A 19,710-nucleotide genomic window follows, 5' to 3' on the forward strand; every position below is an offset into this window, starting at 1 on the left:
AATCACTGGAGAAGAAAGAAGAAGGCCTTACCTGCACGTCAGAGCAGAGAGCCACCATGGGGAGGAGTGGCCGATCTCCAGTGTTGGTGAGTCCCCGGAGGAGCGGTGTCCTCCCAACCGGTGAACTTCAAAAATGGCTCTCAGAGTCAAGAAGAGGTGCGCATGCGCAATGTGCAAGTAAAAGAAAAGGTTAATGCCGGTGGGAGGGAGACTCAGCTAAGAGTACAAGAGTGGTGAGAAAGAGAATGAAGGGATGGAAGAGGGTGAGTGGCAACGGGGCGACCGGCAGGCAGACGACCTGCAGCAGGAGGCCAAGCAGTGGGTCGGCCTGCAGCAAGGGGTCCAGTGGCGGGTCGACCTGCAGCGGGAGGTCCAACAACAGGTCGACCTGCAGCAGGAGGCCCACAACAGGAGACACAGCAGTTGGAGGCCCAGCAAGGATACAGATGCAGCTCACCAGAGAAAGATGAAGATACACAGATACAGAGAAGAAGATGAGACAGACATAGATTCAGACACAGAAGAAGAGGAGGAAGAAGACCAAGAATTTCAAAGGAAAGAAGAAGGTAAAATAGAAGGACAAAATTTGGATAAAGCCTTTTTTGAAGAACAAATGAGGTCATTAAAAGAATGGCTATCATTAGAATTTAATTCAATCAAAAGAAAAATGAAAAGAGCTGAAGACAGAATGCAAAGCTTAGAGTTGGTCATGACTGAAATAGGGAAAAGAGTAGAAAATGTGGAGGAATGAGAAGCTGCTGTAGATATGGAGATAAATGATTTAAGAGGGAAGTTGGAATAGAGCGAAAAAAAAATTAAAGAGACAAGATTTATTGTCACAAAAAATGGATGTATTGGAAAACTAGTCGGCGAAACAACATAAAAATAGTGGGCCTGAAAGAAGGCAAAGAAGGGTCAGATATGAAGGAATTTATAAAAGGATGGATCCCGAAAGTGTTGGGAATGACAGATTCACTTGAAGAAACAGAAATTGAAAGGGTGCATAGAGTGCTTGAACCGAAACCGCCACCACATCAAAAACTGAAATCCATATTGGTAAAATTTCTAAGATATATGACAAGAGAAAACATAATGGAGCAGGCAAGAATGAAGATTAGAGAAGACAATAAGCTATTGGAATATAAGGGACAAAAAATATTTTTTTACCTGGACATAAGCTTCGAACTTTTAAAGAAAACAATCTTATGGAAGAAAGGGTATAACTTTATATTAAAACATCCAGCAGTACTCAAAGTAATTATTCCTGGGGAACAAAATAGACTGTTCTCGGACCCAAAGAAAGTCCAAGAATTTCCTGAACATTTGCAGGACAGGAGAAGAGAGGAGGAGGAATGACAAGAAGGAAGACCGGCAAGAAAATATACAAAAATATGTAAAAATAAAAAGTAAACATAATGTATATATAAAGATTTAAAGATGGATAAGAGAAGGGGAAGAAGTGAAAAAAAGTGAGAGCTTTGTTATAAGTATAGGAAAATAGTGTTCTCTGGGGAGGGCTGGGGGTGGGAGAATAATGGTCACTGAGAAATTGGTTGACGCTTGCGAGTAAATTCGCAAACCGAATGGAAAGGGGAGTTGTGGTTGCCGTCAAGGGACAAGGGGCAATCCAAGGAGGGGAGGTTTATTTGGAGTTAAAGGGTTATTGCTTGTGCGGATTGTTGGGGTATTTCATGTCTTAAGTGCTTTGTCATATATTGGGATTAAAAAGGAAAACTTAAAAAACAGTAATGGAATAAAGGGATGGAGGTGGTGAAGAGGCAGAAAAGAAGTGAAAATAAAGATATAAGATGGCTACGTTGGACTATATGACTATAAACATTAACGGAATATATAACCAAGTTTAAGTGCATCCCATTGGGAAAAAAAAATCACATACAATTTAAAAGACAAAGTTACAATGTTTGAAAAAACCTGGGAATCATATATGGAACATAACAGAAAGAGCAGGCCTCGGACCACCACCCCCTAAAATGATAAGAAGATAAACACGATCAGATTTAATGTGAATAAGTAGATGATGCGTCTTTTTTGTTTGTATTCCTTTTGTATAAAGATATTGTTTTATTGTATTTTATATGTTCAATATTTACTGTTTTTGGAGAGGGGTGGGAAGGGGGAAGGGAGGGATGGGGGAAAAAAGAGAAAATGTTACTGTGAATATTTAAAGAGATGCATCTGTAAATATATTGGTTGATATGGTTCATAGTGTGATAAATAAAGAATTACAAAAAAAAACACCTCTTTGGCCGAACTCATTTATGGAGCTCCACTGGTGGTCCCAGGAGAATTCATACCATTTCCAAGTGGTCAGCAAGACGACTCTGGAGCATTCCTCAGCAAGCTAAGGGAAAGAGTCGGCAACCTAGCCCCGATTCCACCTTCCAGGCACGGACACATGAGGACCAACATACCCAAAGACCTGCAGGACTGAGTTTGTTTACATTAGCAGGGGTCCACATTGACCACCACCATACGAGGTTCTGTTTTGGGTCATCTGCAACAAAGGGGCCACGTTCAAGCTGGAGGTTGGAGGCAAGACAGAGGTCTTCACCACACAGCGTGAAGCCAGCACACCTGGACCCAGCACACCCGGTCGAGACACCAGCAGGAAGAGGTAGGCCACTGGAGGCTGCAGAGACTTTGCCTCCAGGCATTAAGGACAATAACAAGGACAATACCGCCGCTTCTGGGGGGTGGGTCATGTGGTGCTCCCCCACCGCGGTGACCGAGCTGGCGCTCCAGACATCAAGCACGACCAAGGGCCTGCAGCCCACGCAGCGGCACTGGCCCCAACAAGCGAACCAGCAGGTGAATGGCAAGGGCAACTTAAAGGCCAGCAACCCCATCAGACAGGGACAGTGCGCGTGGAAGAAGGGCATTGTTATGCATGTTGTGACGTCAGTCAAGGGGGGCCACGGTGGGAACAGTGCAAGTATAAAAGTGGGGCCTGAGCCCTAATAAAACAGAGAGCTTAGCCTGACTACACTACATGTGTCTTCTTTTGAGTAGCACGTGGCTACATTGCCTCAATATTGTGGGTCGGAGGGCATGTTCAATGCTTAAATATCTATGCTTTTGTTTAGATGTGCAATCCACAGGAAAGACATGGAATTTTCTGCCCTTGGGGTAGTTGAGGCCAGATCATTAAGGGGGAAATAGAAGAATATTTGAAAAATCATGGAATTGAGGGTTATGTGGAATTGGCACTGAAGAGAAGTTGAAGCTAGCATATATCAGCCATTAACATGTTGAATGGCGGGCTCAAGGGGACGAGTGGTCCACTACTATTTTTTTGTAGTCTTGAGAATAAGGAGGTAAGAGCTAAACTCAATGCACCTTCTGACATCTTGCAGGCAAGGAGCGAGCAAGCTTAGAACAGGTTCCGCAAAAGGACAGGATGAAACTTATCCTCTTCTCTTCCTGTATCTTTGTTTACTGAATGAGTCACCTTAACAATAGTCTCAATGTCCTGGTAAGGGCGGAACTGTCAATGTAACTGACAAACGGAGGGAAGGGCAGAACTGGTTAGGTCAGGAGTGGTGATTTTGGATGGGGTGGGTGTACGAGAGCATGGAGAAGTCACCATCAGGGAAATGCACAGGCTCACACATAGAAGCAACATGAGATGTGGTGCCACATTCAGCTGTGATCATCTGTTAAAAGGTCAGATAACTGCACAGGAGTTATTAAAAAGCCATTAATAAATGGCAGCAATTTTAACCATTTGCTTCTCAAATTTTCTGAAACATTCTTGAGGTTGTGAATTTTGCAAAACACCATATGCAGGGTTGTATATCCTTTAGAGCTGGCTGCTTTCAACTCTGTGTGCCAGAAATAATATTGGCTGCCAGCCTGGGTGTGTTCCATCAACACCAGGGTTAGAGTCCATCCAATGATATATTCCATCCAACACCAGGGTTAGACTCCATTCAATCTAATGATAATGGAAACTCCACAAAACTCCCTAATACCAAATAGCCCCAGCTACATATTACAACAACATTCCAAGGGCTGCACTCTGCGTATTTTCACATTTACTCTGTTAAAGACAGCTCCCCTCCCCTGTGAGCCCTGGCAGAGTGCCTCGAAATGCAAGGTATGCATGCTTTCCATTACACAGTAATATTACCCCAATAATCTAACTCAGCCTAACACATATAAAGATATCACTGAAAGAGCTATCGACATCCAATCTCTCCGGAGTGCACAATATATGGATCTTCCTGAAAGGAGGGTATTTCAAAAAAATTCAACCATGTGAGTTGATCTTACCTAAGAACCAATGTCTCTTCATGTTGTTGGAGAACCAGCTACAAGTCAAGGATCTCCACCAATGCCATCACTTGCAACCCAAGGATTCCCATCAATGCCATCACTTATAAGTCAAGGTCCTACACCTATGGCACCAGTTCAAGATCCGTTTTCTCCATTCACCTCAAGCAACAAGGTTCATATGGTTTACCTAAGAAGGAAATTCCAGTTTTGGTATTGTAATGGAGATCCATTACAATATCTGACGTTCTTGAAATCTTTCGAACATCACATTGAAAATAATACTAAAAACACTAAAGATCGTCTTTATTACTTGGAACAGTAAACTGGAGGTCAGCCAAAGGAGTTAGTCAAAAGTTGCCAGTATATGGATCCAGACCAAGGTTTTAATAGTGTACATTTGCAAGAGATGAATTTGCTTGCTAATTTGTAGATTATTATAAACAGTTTGTCTTATAAAATGAAGGATTTATGGAGAACCAAAGTTGCAGAGGTTAAAATGCTTCCCAGAGGGACACCACCTTTGAGGATGTTGTACAATTTGTGGAATGGCATGTGCATATTAACACCATACTATTATTTGGAAATATTAAGGATACATCAACAGTTCCTAAAGATGTAAAGAAGTCTAAATCATCGTTTCAACAGAAACCAAAGGGAAGTACCTTTGTTACTACTGTGTCAGATACAAGCACAGGAAAGAACAAGGAAACAATGGAAAAAAAAGATCAGACTGTTCTGGAAAGCTGTTTGTATTACAAAGATAAGCATGCTTTAGAAAAATCTTCAAGATTGGAGAAAAAGTTGCACAACGAGAAATTAACCTTTTTAAAGAAGAATGGAAAATGCTTTGGCTGCTTGCATAAAGGATACATCAGCAAAACTTGTAATAAGTGTCTCAGTTGTGATCTTAGCAGTTTAAAGCATCCCAAGTTAGTGCATACTCAATGAAGCAAAGTTCAGAAGGAAGTCAAACAATCTGAATCCAAGACTAAAGAGACAGTCGGAAAGGATGTTTTAGCTAAGGTTCAGATTGTGCATCAGGAAAATAATATGAATAAAACATTGCAAGTAGTGGCTGGGGGAAAGGAGATTACATTGTAATATAACACTGAAATTATGAAGTTAATTAATACATTGTAAATTGATCAAGTTATGAAAAAGATAAGGCTAAATATGAAAGACAAGGTGTCAACTACATCATTATTCAATAGTAAGGTCAATGAGGAACAGGTGTGAAATTAGAAGTAAAAGAAGCAGCTGAAATTGAACATCATTTGGGAGTGAATTCAATCGTCTTGAAGCACAGGAAAAGTGGGCTAACCTTATGTGGGTAGGGCAAACATACTGGCAACTGTAATGGAAAAGCTTATCTATATAGCATGGCATAGTTAGTGTAGCAGTTAACCCAATGCTATTACTGTGTAAGTGACCCGGGTTTGAATCTGGTGCTGTCTGTAAGGAGTTTATAAGTTCTCCCATGATCTGCATGAGCTTTCTTTGGGTGTTTTGGTTTCCTCTATCCTCCAAAATGTACGGTGTTGGTAGGTTAATTGGGTGTAATTGGGTGGCATGGGGTTCGTAGGCCAAAAGGGCTTTCGTAGGCCAGAAGGGCCTTCTAGCTTGCAGCATTGCCAATGTTAAAATTTAAATAATTATCTGGAGACACAACTTTAGGTCCATGGATGTGTGGGTTAATGGGTCTGTGGGTGAGTGGGATAATGAGACTATGGAAGCACAGGTTAATGGGTCTGTGGATGTGCGGATTAATTGGTTCATGCATGCGCGGATTCATGGGTCCGTAGACATGCAGGTTAATGGGCCTGTATACACACAGGTTAATGGGTCTGTGGATGTTTGGGTTCATGGATCCATGGATGCGTGAGTTAACGGGTCCATGGGTGCACAGGATAATGGGTCAGTGGACATGCATGTTAATGGGTCCATGGACGCATGGGTTATTGGGTCTGTGGATGTGCGGGTTAACAGGTCCGTTAACATGTGGGTTAATGGATCTGCAGGCACATGAGATAATGGGTCTGTGGGGGTATGGGTTAATGACTCCACCTCCCTGTGACCCTTCTTTCCCCCTCCAACCTTTTTATTCAGACGCCTGCCCAATTCTTGATCATACCTTGATGAAGGGCTTAGGCCTGAAACATTGATGACATTCCTTTGATTCCTATGGATGGTGTGTGACCTGCTGAGTTTCTCCAGCACTTCTGTGTATTGCAATACAATCACAGTATTTACAGATTTTCCTGTTAATTCTCCTTTACTCTGCAGTGTTGGTGGAAGTCCACTGTGATTTGTTCAGTCACGGAAAGAAAATACCCCTAGGTAACCGAGTACAGCTTTGCCACCGAGCTCGTGTCCTTGCTGGCCTGCCCACTGTGCCAGGGTTCAGCATGAGGCCCAACTTTGCCTTCAGTAGTCAGTCTCCACTTTTTTTCCCAAAAAAAAAGTATCTGGAAGTAAGCCACTTTAAATGGTGAATCAAAGCAAGCTCAGATTTTGTTGCCAAGCTAACCCCAGGCTGCTGAAATAGAGGGAAGTCACTCTGTCTATAAAGTTAAAAGAAAATATTCTCCACTACCCAGAAAGCAAAAAAAAATTATACAACACTTTTAATGGGGTAACATGGAACTGCACAAATGTGTAATCACCCAGGGTCTGATACCATGCCAAAGGAAGAGACATAATGACAGGGGAGGAAAGGTTCAGCAACAGAAGTAGATTGTGAGGAGGCCTTGAGCAGAACGCAAGAAATAAAAGCAGAAGGCGACTGAATACCTCAGACCTGCCCTGTCATTCAATATGACCTATGCTGGCCTCAACAACTCCTCCATGCCAGTTCTCCATAGAACTCAATTGCTTGATCTTTCAACTATTTTTCTTCCTCCACCTTAAATGTATCTGATGATCTGGCCACCAGCCTCCATGGTAGAGAAAGAACTCCAGAGCTCCAAGTTAAGGATGGAAAACATCAACTGCTAAAAGCCTTGCAAAGCTAGTGCGGATTGCAGGGAAATGGAGGGGTCAGGTCAGAGACGGACTTGAGCGCATGGGGGATAACTTTGAACTTTAGTTATTTATTATTGGTCCAGTAGCCAATGTAGCAAACATTAAAAGCCAGCATTTATTGCCCATCCCCAAATGACCTTGAGAAGGTAATGATCTGCCTTCTTGAAATTCAACAGTGTTTGGGAGTTATCCCCCTCCACATTCTTTCTTTGGCTTGGCTTCGCGGACGAAGATTTATGGAGGGGGTAAGAAAGGAGCTCCAGCATTTCAATACAGCAACAATGAAGGATCATAAGACCATTGATATAGGAGCAGAAGTAAACCATTTGACCCATCGACACTGCTTCGCCATTCCATCATGACCTGAACCAATGTCTCACTCAGACCCATTCCTTTGTCTTCTCCCCATACCTTTTGATATTCTGACTATTCAGATAGCTATCAATCTCTGCCTTAAATGTAACCAACTTCCACAGTTGCCATGGCAACAAATTCCAGAGGTTCCCCATTCTATGTGTGGTAAACCACTGTTTGTATATCTAACTGTCTGGGGGCGCCCAGTGGCTGACGATATCTGTAGCTCCTCCCTCAGACTCCTGAATAAAAGTGACTGTTCCACAGCCACCTCTCCAGTTCAGAACAGTCAACCAGCATGGACATGGCTCCATTCTATTGCAAATAAAAGCCTGTCAGTTTTACATAACTTCCAGTCTTTTGGAGTTATTGATGGTGCATCAATTCTATTCGCAATAGATTTTGACAATGGAGCAGACCCGAAAGCCGGAGAAATTGGAAATTGACCCTCAATCACCTGAAGCCTCCACCAACTAAACTCAGGCTGTGTTGCTTTGAAGCATTCCTGCAGGAATCATCTGCCGTCGTCTGATCAGAGAATGACAAGCTCCAGGTACTACACTCCCTGGTCAGACACCTGGTATTTTCCACAATCAGGGACGTTGCATCATATCCAGAGCCAATGGACATTCTGAAGGGCCAGTACCTGAAGAAGGTAAACGAGGGCTGCACAAGACACCTCCTGGCCACCTGAAAACAGTGGCCCAGGGAATCGAGCGCCGAGTAACTCCAGGCCCTACAAACTCTTGGACGGGCCTGCAATTGCTAGGCCGTGATTAACACAGAGGACCTGATTAGAGACATGCATGTCGCAGGCATCATGTCCAACTACATCCATCAGAGACTGTTGGAGCAAGGTGAGCTCAGTTTGTGGAGGGTAGCTGAACTGGCAGGCACGCTGGAAGTGGCCCTCCAGAATATGAAAGCCTACTCGCCTGACAGCATGGCCGCCTCACAGTTACCCCGGGTGCCACCATCTTGGGATGTGCCGTCACCACCACACACTGCCAGTGATCCGACCATGGCCACTGTACTCCATGAACACCCAAAGTGCTACTTCTGCAGCCTGAGCAAGCAACCGTGGAAACACAGCCAGGCGAAAGACATGGTCCGCTCCACCTGCAGGAAGGAAGGCGCTATGCGAAAGTATGCAAGCCCAAGCCACCTCAACCAAGTAGCGCTGCGTGCAGACCGTGGGGGCTAACATCTTTGATGCCACCATCTTCAAGTCCCAGCAGTGTAGCTTGCAAGCCTGGTGGCTGCCATCTTGGTCACTGCCATCTTTGAGACATAGCAGTGTCACGTGCAAGTCGTGAGGGCCACCATCTTGGATGCCGCCATATTTCCACTGAATGCATGATCTCTCCACCGCAGCTAGAAGCAGCGACCCGACACTGGCCTCCATCTTGCTGGATCAAGGTAGTCTCACCTGGTCATAAGATTGATGATGGACATCCAGGTAAACGAGCACATGAGCTGTTTGTTCAATAGTGGGAGCATAGAGAGCTTTATTCACCCATACAATGTGGAGCACTACTTTCTCCTAGTTAAGCTAGGGAGCCACAAAGTCTCCTTGGCCTCGAAGTCCCATAAAGCTGATGTCCACAGCTACTGGTGGGCCACAAAGTCTACAAAGACTTTAAACTCTTGGTGATGTCATTGCTTTGCACTGCCGTGCTATTGTGACTGAACTTCCACTGCCACATTAAAAGTGTGACAATGAGCCTCACCTCCCCCCCACCCCCCATCTATATCCAGCAGTTCTTAAACTGCCCCCTGCGCTCTACCAACGAAAACCCCCAGCTTCTTCCTCCACCATTCCCACCCAAGATGGCCTGTGGCGAAGGAGTCACGTGATGGAGTAGTGGCCGGTCAGGGAATTCCAGCCCTCTCCGGAAAAGTTGAAAAAAAACACACAAAACACAAAGGTACAAGAATAAAAATTAAAACAAAGTAAAAGTAAAGGTGAGAAGAAAATGGCAGCGAAGAGAGAAAAGTCGAAAGCAACGGGAAGAAGAGAAGAGGAAAGAACGTCGGAAGAAGAAGGTGAAGGCCTTACCTGTCCAAAGAGGCCCGCCGCGGAAAGAGAAGCCCGCTCCCTAAGGTCGGTGGACGTCCCGAGCTCGGGACTACAAAAATGGCTCGCAGAGCCGAGTAAAAGTGCGCAACCGCGCATGAACAAAAACACACTGACGGGAGGGGTGGAACAGCTGCGGAGTCGATCTCCACAGCTGAGAGAGACACCTGCAGCACAGCAGCAGGTGCAGAACACAGACAATAACGACAACAAGAAATAAGAGGGTAAAAAGAAAACAAGGAAACAACAGATGGTCAATCCAGAGGAAGAAGAAGAAGAACAGAAAGAAGTGGAAGAAGAAGAGAAAGGCAAGACAATGGATGTATCTTTTTTTAAAGAATATATGGAATCAGTGAAAGAATGGCAATTACAAGAATTTAATGAGATAAAAAGAATTAAGAATGCAGAAGAAAAAATGAATAAAATGGAAATGACCATATCAGAGATAGGAAAAAGAGTGGAAAATATGGAAGAACGAGAAATAATTGTAGAAATGGAAGTAGAGGACTTAAAAGAGAAATTAGAAGAATCTAATAAAAAAGTTAAAGAGGCACAGGAGCTGTTAGCTCAGAAGATAGATATAATAGAAAACTATAATAGAAGAAATAATATAAAGATAGTGGGCCTTAAGGAAGATGAAGAAGGCAAGAATATGAGAGAATTTATAAAAGATTGGATCCCCAGGGTCCTAGGAAGACCAGAACTACAGGAAGAAATGGAAATAGAGAGGGCACATAGAACATTAGCCCCGTAACCACAACCGCAGCGAAAACCAAGATCCATTTTAGTAAAATTCTTAAGATATACAACAAGAGAAAATATATTGGAGAAAGCAATGAAGAAAGTAATGAAGACAAAAAGCCACTGGAATACAAAGGTCAAAAAAATTTTTTCTATCCAGACATAAGTTTTGAACTCCTGAAGAAGTTCAATACAGCAAAAATGATCTTATGGAAAAAAGGATATAAATTTATGTTAAAGTACCCAGCGGTACTTAAAATAGTTATTCCAGGACAACAAAACAGACTATTCTCGGATCCAGACGAAGCAAGGAAATTTGCAGAACAACTACAAAACAAGCAAAGAGATGAAGACATGTAATGAGAGTAAAAATGACCACGAACTATATGTATGTGTGTAAAGAGGTATATGTGTGTATATATATATATATATGTATAGTGTGCATACATGAATGTATCCGTATTTAGAGGAAAATATATAGAGTATAGACAAGAATTAATAAGGGAGGGAAAGGGAATAGAGGGAATAAGGAGGGAATTAAAAGAGTGACCTTTGTTACATATGAAAATTGAAATCTTTTCTGGGGGGGCTGGGTGGGGAGGAGTTACGGTCACTACAAAATCAGTTGACGTTTGCGAGTGAATTCGCAAATCCAAATGGAGAGGGGAGATGTGGTTGCCCGACAAGGGATAAAAGGCAACTCAGGAGGGGGAGGGGAGAATGGGGTTAAAGAAGTTTTAAATAGGAGAATAAGGAAAATGTTTGATGTTTTAGAAATGTTGTCTTATAAAGTGTTCAAAACAAGAAAGCAGAAATGGATAAGAAGGAAAGGTGATGATGGAGAAATGGAAAGGGAAGATAAACAAAGTATGAAATGGCTACGCTGAACTATATGACTTTAAATATTAATGGAATACATAACCAAATTAAAAGGAAGAAACTGCTAAATTTACTGAAAAAAGAAAAAATTGATATAGCATTTGTGCAAGAAACACATTTAACTGAATTGGAGCACAAGAAATTAAAGAGAGATTGGGTAGGACACATAACAGCAGCGTCGTACAATTCAAAAGCAAGAGGAGTAGCTATATTAATTAGTAAAAATGTGCCAATTAAAATAGAAGAGGAAATAATAGATCCAGCAGGGAGATATGTAATGATAAAATGTCAGATATTTTCGGAGTTTTGGAATCTACTCAATGTATATTCACCTAACGAAGAAGAACAAAAGTTTATGCAAGATATTTTTTTGAAGATAGCAGATACGCAAGGGAACATATTAATAGGAGGGGATTTCAACCTTAATTTGGATTGAAATATGGACAAAACTGGGAAAAAAATTAATAGAAAGAACAAAGTAACCAAATTTATAATTAAATTAATGGAAGAAATGCAACTTTTGGATATATGGAGGAAGCAACACCCAAATGAAAAGGAATATTCATATTACTCGGGTAGACATAAAACATACTCAAGAATAGACCTATTTTTGTTATCAGCTCGTATGCAAGATAGAGTAAGAAAAACAGAATATAAAGCTATAATATTATCGGACCATTCACCCTTGATATTGACAATAGAGTTAGAGGACATCCCTCCAAGAATGTATAGATGGAGATTAAACTCCATGCTACTTAAAAGGCAGGATTTTAGAGAATTCATTGAAAGACAAATTAAAATGTACTTTGAAATAAATACGGAATCAGTGAAAGATAAGTTCATACTATGGGATGCAATGAAAGCGGTCATTAGAGGGCAAATAATAAGTTATGTTACCAAGATGAAGAAGGACTATAATAAGGAAACAGAGCAGTTGGAAAGGGAAATAGTAAATATAGAAAAAGAATTAGCAATGAAGATACAACTAAAAGAAGAGAATTGGCAGATAAAAAAATAAAATATGAAACATTACAAACTTATAAGGTGGAGAAGAACATAATGAAGACAAAACAGAAATATTATGAATTAGGGGAAAAAACGCACAAAATTCTAGCATGGCAGCTTAAGATAGAACAAGCTAAGAAAATGGTATTTGCATCAAGGAAAAAAGACAAACAAATCACATATAATCCAGCGGAGATCGAGGAAAACTTTAGAGAATTCTATGAACAATTATACCAAACTGAAAACGAAAGGAAAGAAGGGAAAATAGATGAATTTTTAACCAAAATTGAACTACCAAAATTACAAATAGAGGAACAAAATAAATTAACAGAACCATTTGAAATAGTAGAAATACAAGAGATAATAAAAAAATTACCAAATAATAAACCACCAGGAGAGGATGGATTCCCAATAGAATTCTATAAAACATTTAAAGATTTATTAATTCCTCCCCTCCTGGAAGTAATCAACCAGATTGACAAAACACAAAGCTTACCAGATTCACGTAAAACAGCAATAATTACAGTAATACTAAAGCAAGGGAAAGATCCACTTGCACCAGCGTCATATAGACCAATATCATTACTTAACACAGATTATAAGATAATAGCTAAACTATTAGCAAACAGATTAGCAGAGTATGTACCTAAAATGGTAAATCTAGACCAAACTGGATTTATTAAAAAAAGATGGCCTATGGCGCACAACCTGCAGACTCTCATCTCTCAAAATCACCCTTCCACCGCTGTTTGCTAACCTCCCCTGACTGTAAGCCCATTGCCTCCAAAAGTAGGCAGTACAGCACCGGGGACAAGGCCTTCATTATGTTGGAAGTACAACAGCTACTCAAAGAGGGGATCATACCAGTATGAGCTGCAGGCCACATTTACATATCTGGACCATGTCACCAATTGCGGCCATGACACCAATCTCCAGAAATTTCTCCAAACCACCAACCTCCTTAATCACATACAATAAGGCTAATTGTGAATTTCACACAACCTACTTTGCCATCCTTGGCTGCGTTGTGGAGAACGGAGTCATCGGCCCTGACCCCGATCTCATATGTGTGCTTTTGGAACTCCCCCTTCCCCACAGTCTCAAAGCCTTGAAAAAGTGGCCTGGGCTTCTTTTCCTACTATTCCCAGTGGGTCCCCAATTATACAGAGAAGTCCACCCGTTTGTTAAATCTACTTCCTTTCCCCTGCCACCAGAGGCCCGTGCACTTCAGCTGCATCAAGGCAGACATTGTCAAAGCCATGATGCATGTCATGGATGAATCCGTCCCATTCCAGGTGAAGAGCAATGCATCGACTTCGCCCTGGCTGCCACACTTAATCGGCCAGGCAGACCTGTCACCTTCTTTTCTTGCACTCTCTAGGGCCCTAAAATTCGGCACTCTTCTGTCAAGAATGAGGCCCAACCCATTGTCGAGGCAGTATGGGACTGGAGACACAACCTAGCTGGCAAATGATTTACCTTGCTAACTGACCAACAATGGCTTTCATGTTGAACATCCAGCAGCGAGGTAAAATCAAAAATGACAAGATATTGAGGTGGAGAATTGAACTTTCCATCTACAATTATGATATCCTGTACTGGCCCAGGAAACTCAATGAGCCCCCAGCTGCTCTATCCCACGGAACATGTACCAGCACACAAATAGACTGATTACAAACCCTCCACAACGTCCTCTTCCACCCTGGAGTCACCAGGTTCTTCCACTTTGTCAAAGCCCACAATCTGCCTTACCAGAAACTGTCGGGTCTGTGCGGAGTGCAAATTGCACTTTTATCGACCAGACAAAGTGCAGCTGATAAAGGGCACAAGCCCTTTGAATGCCTGAGCATCAATTTCAAAGGACCCCTCTCCTCCTCTGACCACAACGTGTACTTCCTCAATATCATCGACAAGTACTCACGGTTTCTGTTCACCATCCCCTGCCTGGACATGACAGCTGTCACAGTCATCAAGGCCCTACGCAGCCTCTTCACTCTGTTTGGGTTTTCCTACTATATCTATAGTGACTAGGGGCCCTCTTTTATGAGTGATGAGCTGCGCCAGTACCTGCTGACCAGAGGCATTGCCATGAGCAGAACCACCAGCTACAACCCCCGAGGGAACGGGCAGGTGGAAAAGAAGAACACCACTGTCTGGAAGGCCATTCTCCTAGCCCAGAGGCCTTCCAGTAACCTGCTGGCAAGATGTCCTCCCTGAGGCCCTCCACACCATCAGATCACTCCTATGTACTGTCACCAAAGCCACTCCACATGAAAGAATGCTTTCCTTCCCCAGGAACTCTGCACAGGGACCACACAGGGACATCTCCAGGGTTGGTCCTAGAAGCATGAGAGGAGTCATAAGTCCAACCCACTGGTTGAAAGAGTCCACCTTTTCCACGCCAACCCCTGATGGCACAAGGACATAGGGGCCTGGTGCCCTCGGGGGTTCCAGAGACCATTACCGATCACCCTGCAGTCACCCACAATGCACCAGCTCCATGGCATCTTACCCCAGCCCCAATGGATGGAATGCAAAATTTGTTCCCATGCATTCACCCAAGCAATGCCAACGACTGCAGACAAGCGCCCCAGACTGTCCAGGACCCCAATGCTATGATGCAGCCACACCTGGCACAATGACAGTTGCAGCAGTTACAGACCGCCTGAAAGACTTAATTTATGATGACATCAGATGCACTTCACTCCAATGAACTCTTTTAAAAACATGGGGTGAATGTGGTAAACCACTGTTTGTATGTTTAGCTGCCTAGACATGCCCCTTTGGCTGACTGTACCCGTGGCTCCTCCCACAGACTCGAATAAAGGTGACTGTTCCACAGCCCCGTCCCCAGTTCAGGACAGTCGACCAGCATGGATGTGGCTCCATTCTATTGCAAATAAAAGCCTATCAGTTTTACATAACTTCCAGACTTTTGGAGTTATTGATGGTGCATCACTCTGGCCAAATAAATTCCTCCACATCTCTGTTCTAAGCGGCCACCCTGAATTTGTGCCCTCTTGTCCTTATCTCCTCTACCATGGCAAACAACTTTGCCACATCCACTCAGTGCAATGTTTTCAAGACAGCATGGCACTTGACTTGGAGAGGAACTTAGAAGTGGTTTAATGCCATTTATCTGCTGTCTTTACACAATGAGTGGTTAATTGTAATACTTGGAAAGTGGACAAAGAGAAGCTGGAGGGACCTAGTAGTTCAGAAAGCATCCAATAGAAATGGTCAAAGTTTTGGGCCAGGACCCATTAGCGAGATTATTAAATCTAAATAAAGAGTCCCGACCTAAAACATTGACTGTCTATTTCTCTCCACGGATGCTGCCTGACCCATTGATACTTCTCTTTATTCACAAGATTTCAGCATCAACACTTTTTCTGTTTCTCTGTCATAGCCAAATAGTTCTGCACTTCAAAACCAGACTGACATGTCATCTTGGAGCCTGAACAAGCTTCTGATTCAGTAGTAAGAGGGTTTAGGTCTTGATAAGAAGAAGCATCATGGGTGAATTTCTTCAAACCAGCTTCCTCCTTTGAGCAGTTGCGGAATGCCCCTTCCAAATGAATGCCAGAATTACGAAGTAATTGTTATGTGGGCGTGGACAGGATTATTAGGTTTGAACTTTGATATTTAGTGTGAAAGTCCCATCTTTATGCTTTTAAAAGTCCCTAATTAAGTAATCAGTAGTACGGAAAATGCATAAAGGGAGAAGTATCAGAGAACTTGGAAGTAACAATATGGCAGAACAGAGTCTACTTGGATTTAAGAAAGCAAAAGATTCTACCATGGGGGTCCTTAACATTATTTTTAATTAAAGAAAGGGTACTGAGATTTGCCAGAAAGTTGCCTGGATTGTAGAATGTGTCTTATGAGGCAAGGTTAACAAAGTTGGGGCTTTGGAGCAAAGAAGGATGAGAGGCAACTTATCAGAGATCTACAAGATTATGAGAAGCGTTGTAAGGATGAACAACCAACACCTTTTACCCAGGATGACAGTAGCAAATACCAGAGGACACCTGTTTAAGGTAAACATAGGAACATAGGAAGTAGGAACAGGAGTAGGCCAAAACGTTCAATACGATCATGGCTGATCTAATTTATGACCTAACTCCACCTACCTGCCTTCTCCCCATATCCCCTAATTCCTCTATCATGTAAAAATTTATCTAACCAAATTTTAAATATGTTTAATGAAGCAGCCTCAACCACTTCCCTGGTTAGAGGAGGAAAGTTCAGAGGAGACATCAACGGTATTTTTTTTTACCCAGAGAGTAGAGGTTGCCTAGAATGTATTGCCAGAAGTGGTGGAGGAGGCTGGTAAAATCAGGAGATTTAAAAACTCCTAGTCATGGACATGGATGCAAGAAAAATTATTTATCTGCAATCAATTCTCCCTCACACGCCCAGCGACTATCCTGATTCTCTTTCCTACTGCGTGCACAAGGGTTAATTTACAACAGCCAATCAACCCACCAGCATGCCTTTAGTTCTGGGAGGAAACTGGAGCTTCCAGGGAAAACCTATACGGTCACAGGGAGCATGTTCAAACCCCGCACAGACACCGGCTGAGGTCAGAATTGAATTCTAGTTAACTGTGGTGAGTACCACATTGGGGTGCTCTGGAGAGGTCATTGGAACCATAGAGATGAATTTTAAATAAGAACACTTCTGAAGGTTACACAACAATGCTGTGACAGTCATATCATCTAATGAAGGCAGCGTTTAAGAAGGCGGCTCAAAGATTGTGAGGGGGTAGACAATAAATCCTGGCCCTGCTACTTACACTCACATTGTTCAAATTGATAGAAAGTCCAACCCATTTTAACTAATTAGAGATAATACTCCATATTCTAACATTTTCTCACATTTACCCAGGTCTTTGTTCCAATCCCAATCACCATCCCATACCCCTGAGAACCTGAGAACACAGGCTTTCAGAAGTGATGTTTATAACATCCATCAAATGCTGTAGATTGTTCGATTTGTTCAGGGTAATTTTTCTCTCTAAAATCCTATTTCCATTCATCTTGATACATGATCATTTTGCCTGGACTATTTTTTAGTAATATCTAAAGACTCAAAAATATCCTGGGCTGTTGGATTTAATTTAAAGTAAATTAAATTAATCTATTTAATCTATCCCTCTTTTTGAACATGCATATAATACTGGTCACTCTCTGACCCTCCAGCATACACCTCCTTTTAAGGAATAGTTCCAAACTCTTTGGATTTCTTATCCTTTGGATTTATGATAATGTTTATTGTCATGTACATTGAACAATGCAGATATGCACTGAAATTCTTACTTGCAGTAGTTGAACCGGCATTTTATGGAAAAAAAACTACAAAAGCAACTAACAGAGATAGCAATTAACTGCACTCAATTGAATTAAAAAGAGACAATAAACACAGAAACATTTTGATAATAAATATTCACAATTATCCTACTTATTTCTCCATGTGTAAAAAAAAGCTGACTTAGCAAAACTGCACACAGTCCTTTTGTGGTGTTAGAACAGACCCTGATTAGTGTAACAAGGGAAAGTTCAAGAGCCTGATAGGTGTTGGAAGGCAACTGGGCTTGAACCTAGAGCTGCTGGTCTTCAGACTTTATACCTTCTGGTTGAAGGTAGCAGTGAGAAGTTGTGGCCAGGGTGATAGGGGTCGTTCATGATGTTGGTTGCCTTCTTGAGGATATATGGAGGTACATTGTTGGAAGTCTATTTTCCCAGCTGTAATAGGGACAGGCGAACCACACACATGGCTGATATGGATCTAAAAGATGCCCTTTTTCACACAGGAATATTTGGAATGATGCCACTGATCATACCTTCAAAGGTTCTGTGTCGAGTTACATGAGGGGTGCACATTGCCTGTCCTGCAAATGGGTTGATGAAGGGGTTCCTTTGTGCAAAGCTCCTGGTGTAATTAACTTGCTGAAGTATTTCATATAGCACATCTCCTAAAAAGAGGAAGGAAAGCAAAACTTTTCAAATAACAAATTTCAGAAGTTTTACTATTTTATAAGTAGGACCTGCATTCTTTAGCAGCTACATTTAAAAAAAAGTCCATTCTTTTAAGTCTAGTTGAGCCATGCTTGAAGGGAGCATATTATATCATCTTAACTTGTTTTGTGACCCAGCATTGCCTTCTGGCTCATCTTCCCTTAGGTGAAGCTTGGAACCAATGGACACCAAGAGTCATCAGACTTATTTCCTTCCACTGACATGCTTTTAGGTATTTGAGGCAAGAAAAGTGGTTCAATATTTACCACATCCTTGTTAAATCTGGCATGATGTAAAGAAGCTGTCTTCCTTTTTGCTCTGTTTCTCCTCCCACTTTCTGGAGCCACTGGCAGACACATCTACTCCTGCAAGCCTCCTAAAATGGCTCTCCACCCAGCCTTTGGCGAAAGTATAAGAGTCATTGGAGGAGACTCTCTGGGTTACAGGGTTAGGAGTTCAGGGCTTCTCTTATATAAAGAAAACAGAAACTAACTCTCCGTGTGGTCTGGTGCTGCAGTTAGCGCTGTGTTTCACAGCTTCAACAATCCCAACCCATTTCTGACCTCAGGCGCTATCTTGCTGGGACTCGAGTGTGGAGTTTGGTGTGCATGCATGTGTCCTCCCACATCCTAAAGATGTGCTGGTTGTTAAGTGAATTGTCCATTGTAAATTGGGTAGGTGAGAAGTGGGAGAATCATGGGGCTGTTAATGAGCATATGAGAGAGAAGCAATTCGGGGAATGGGATTGGTTGGGTTGGACTGAGAGCTGGCATTAAGTTGATAGGCTAAATGGCCTCACACTGTGTCATAGAAATAAAAGCACATAAATTCCATCTTGTCACCATGATCTTTTGTGCCAGCCTACAATACTACCTGACCCCGGCATGGTTAACAACACTTAGTTTTATGTATTCACTATGTCAGTACACTTTGGATTCACATGAAAGTAATTAATATCAGGCTAAATTCAACATCAAACAGAGTGCATGATCGTCAGGAATGATCTCTGCAAAAATGCCCTGACTATGTCCAGCCAGAACTTGCCCCTCTCTCTGGAGATCTTACAGAACCTCAGCCAGCTGAATCCCCACTCAAAAGCTGCAGAATACAACTTGGTTCTCATGACAAAATTTGATTTTAATTAATTTCATCCTGAGATATGCTGATAAGTAAAAAGCCTGTTCCACCCCGTACAAGTCTGATCAGATCGATCTGTTCATACTCTTAATAATCTCAGCCTCTTTCAAGGTATATACTTTGAAATTCAAGTGCATCATCTCATTTTTTTCATTGAATCATTAATTTTCCCAATAGTTA

General features: G+C 42.2%; 1 protein-coding gene across 6 annotated transcripts in view; it reads right to left on the bottom strand.

The window, feature by feature from the left end:
• The window catches only part of LOC138764932 (transcription factor ETV7-like), a 98,087-nt gene that overhangs the window by 39,476 nt on the left and 38,901 nt on the right, over positions 1-19,710 (bottom strand). For all 6 annotated transcript variants that reach the window (XM_069941399.1, XM_069941402.1, XM_069941400.1 and 3 more), the window contains one exon: positions 18,219-18,350. In XM_069941399.1, the coding sequence (XP_069797500.1) occupies positions 18,219-18,350 (132 nt within the window). The remainder of the gene's footprint in view (positions 1-18,218; positions 18,351-19,710) is intronic.

Source organism: Narcine bancroftii, chromosome 5 (assembly GCF_036971445.1).
Source record: "Narcine bancroftii isolate sNarBan1 chromosome 5, sNarBan1.hap1, whole genome shotgun sequence".
In the NCBI taxonomy this organism is placed as follows: Eukaryota; Metazoa; Chordata; class Chondrichthyes; order Torpediniformes; family Narcinidae; genus Narcine; species Narcine bancroftii.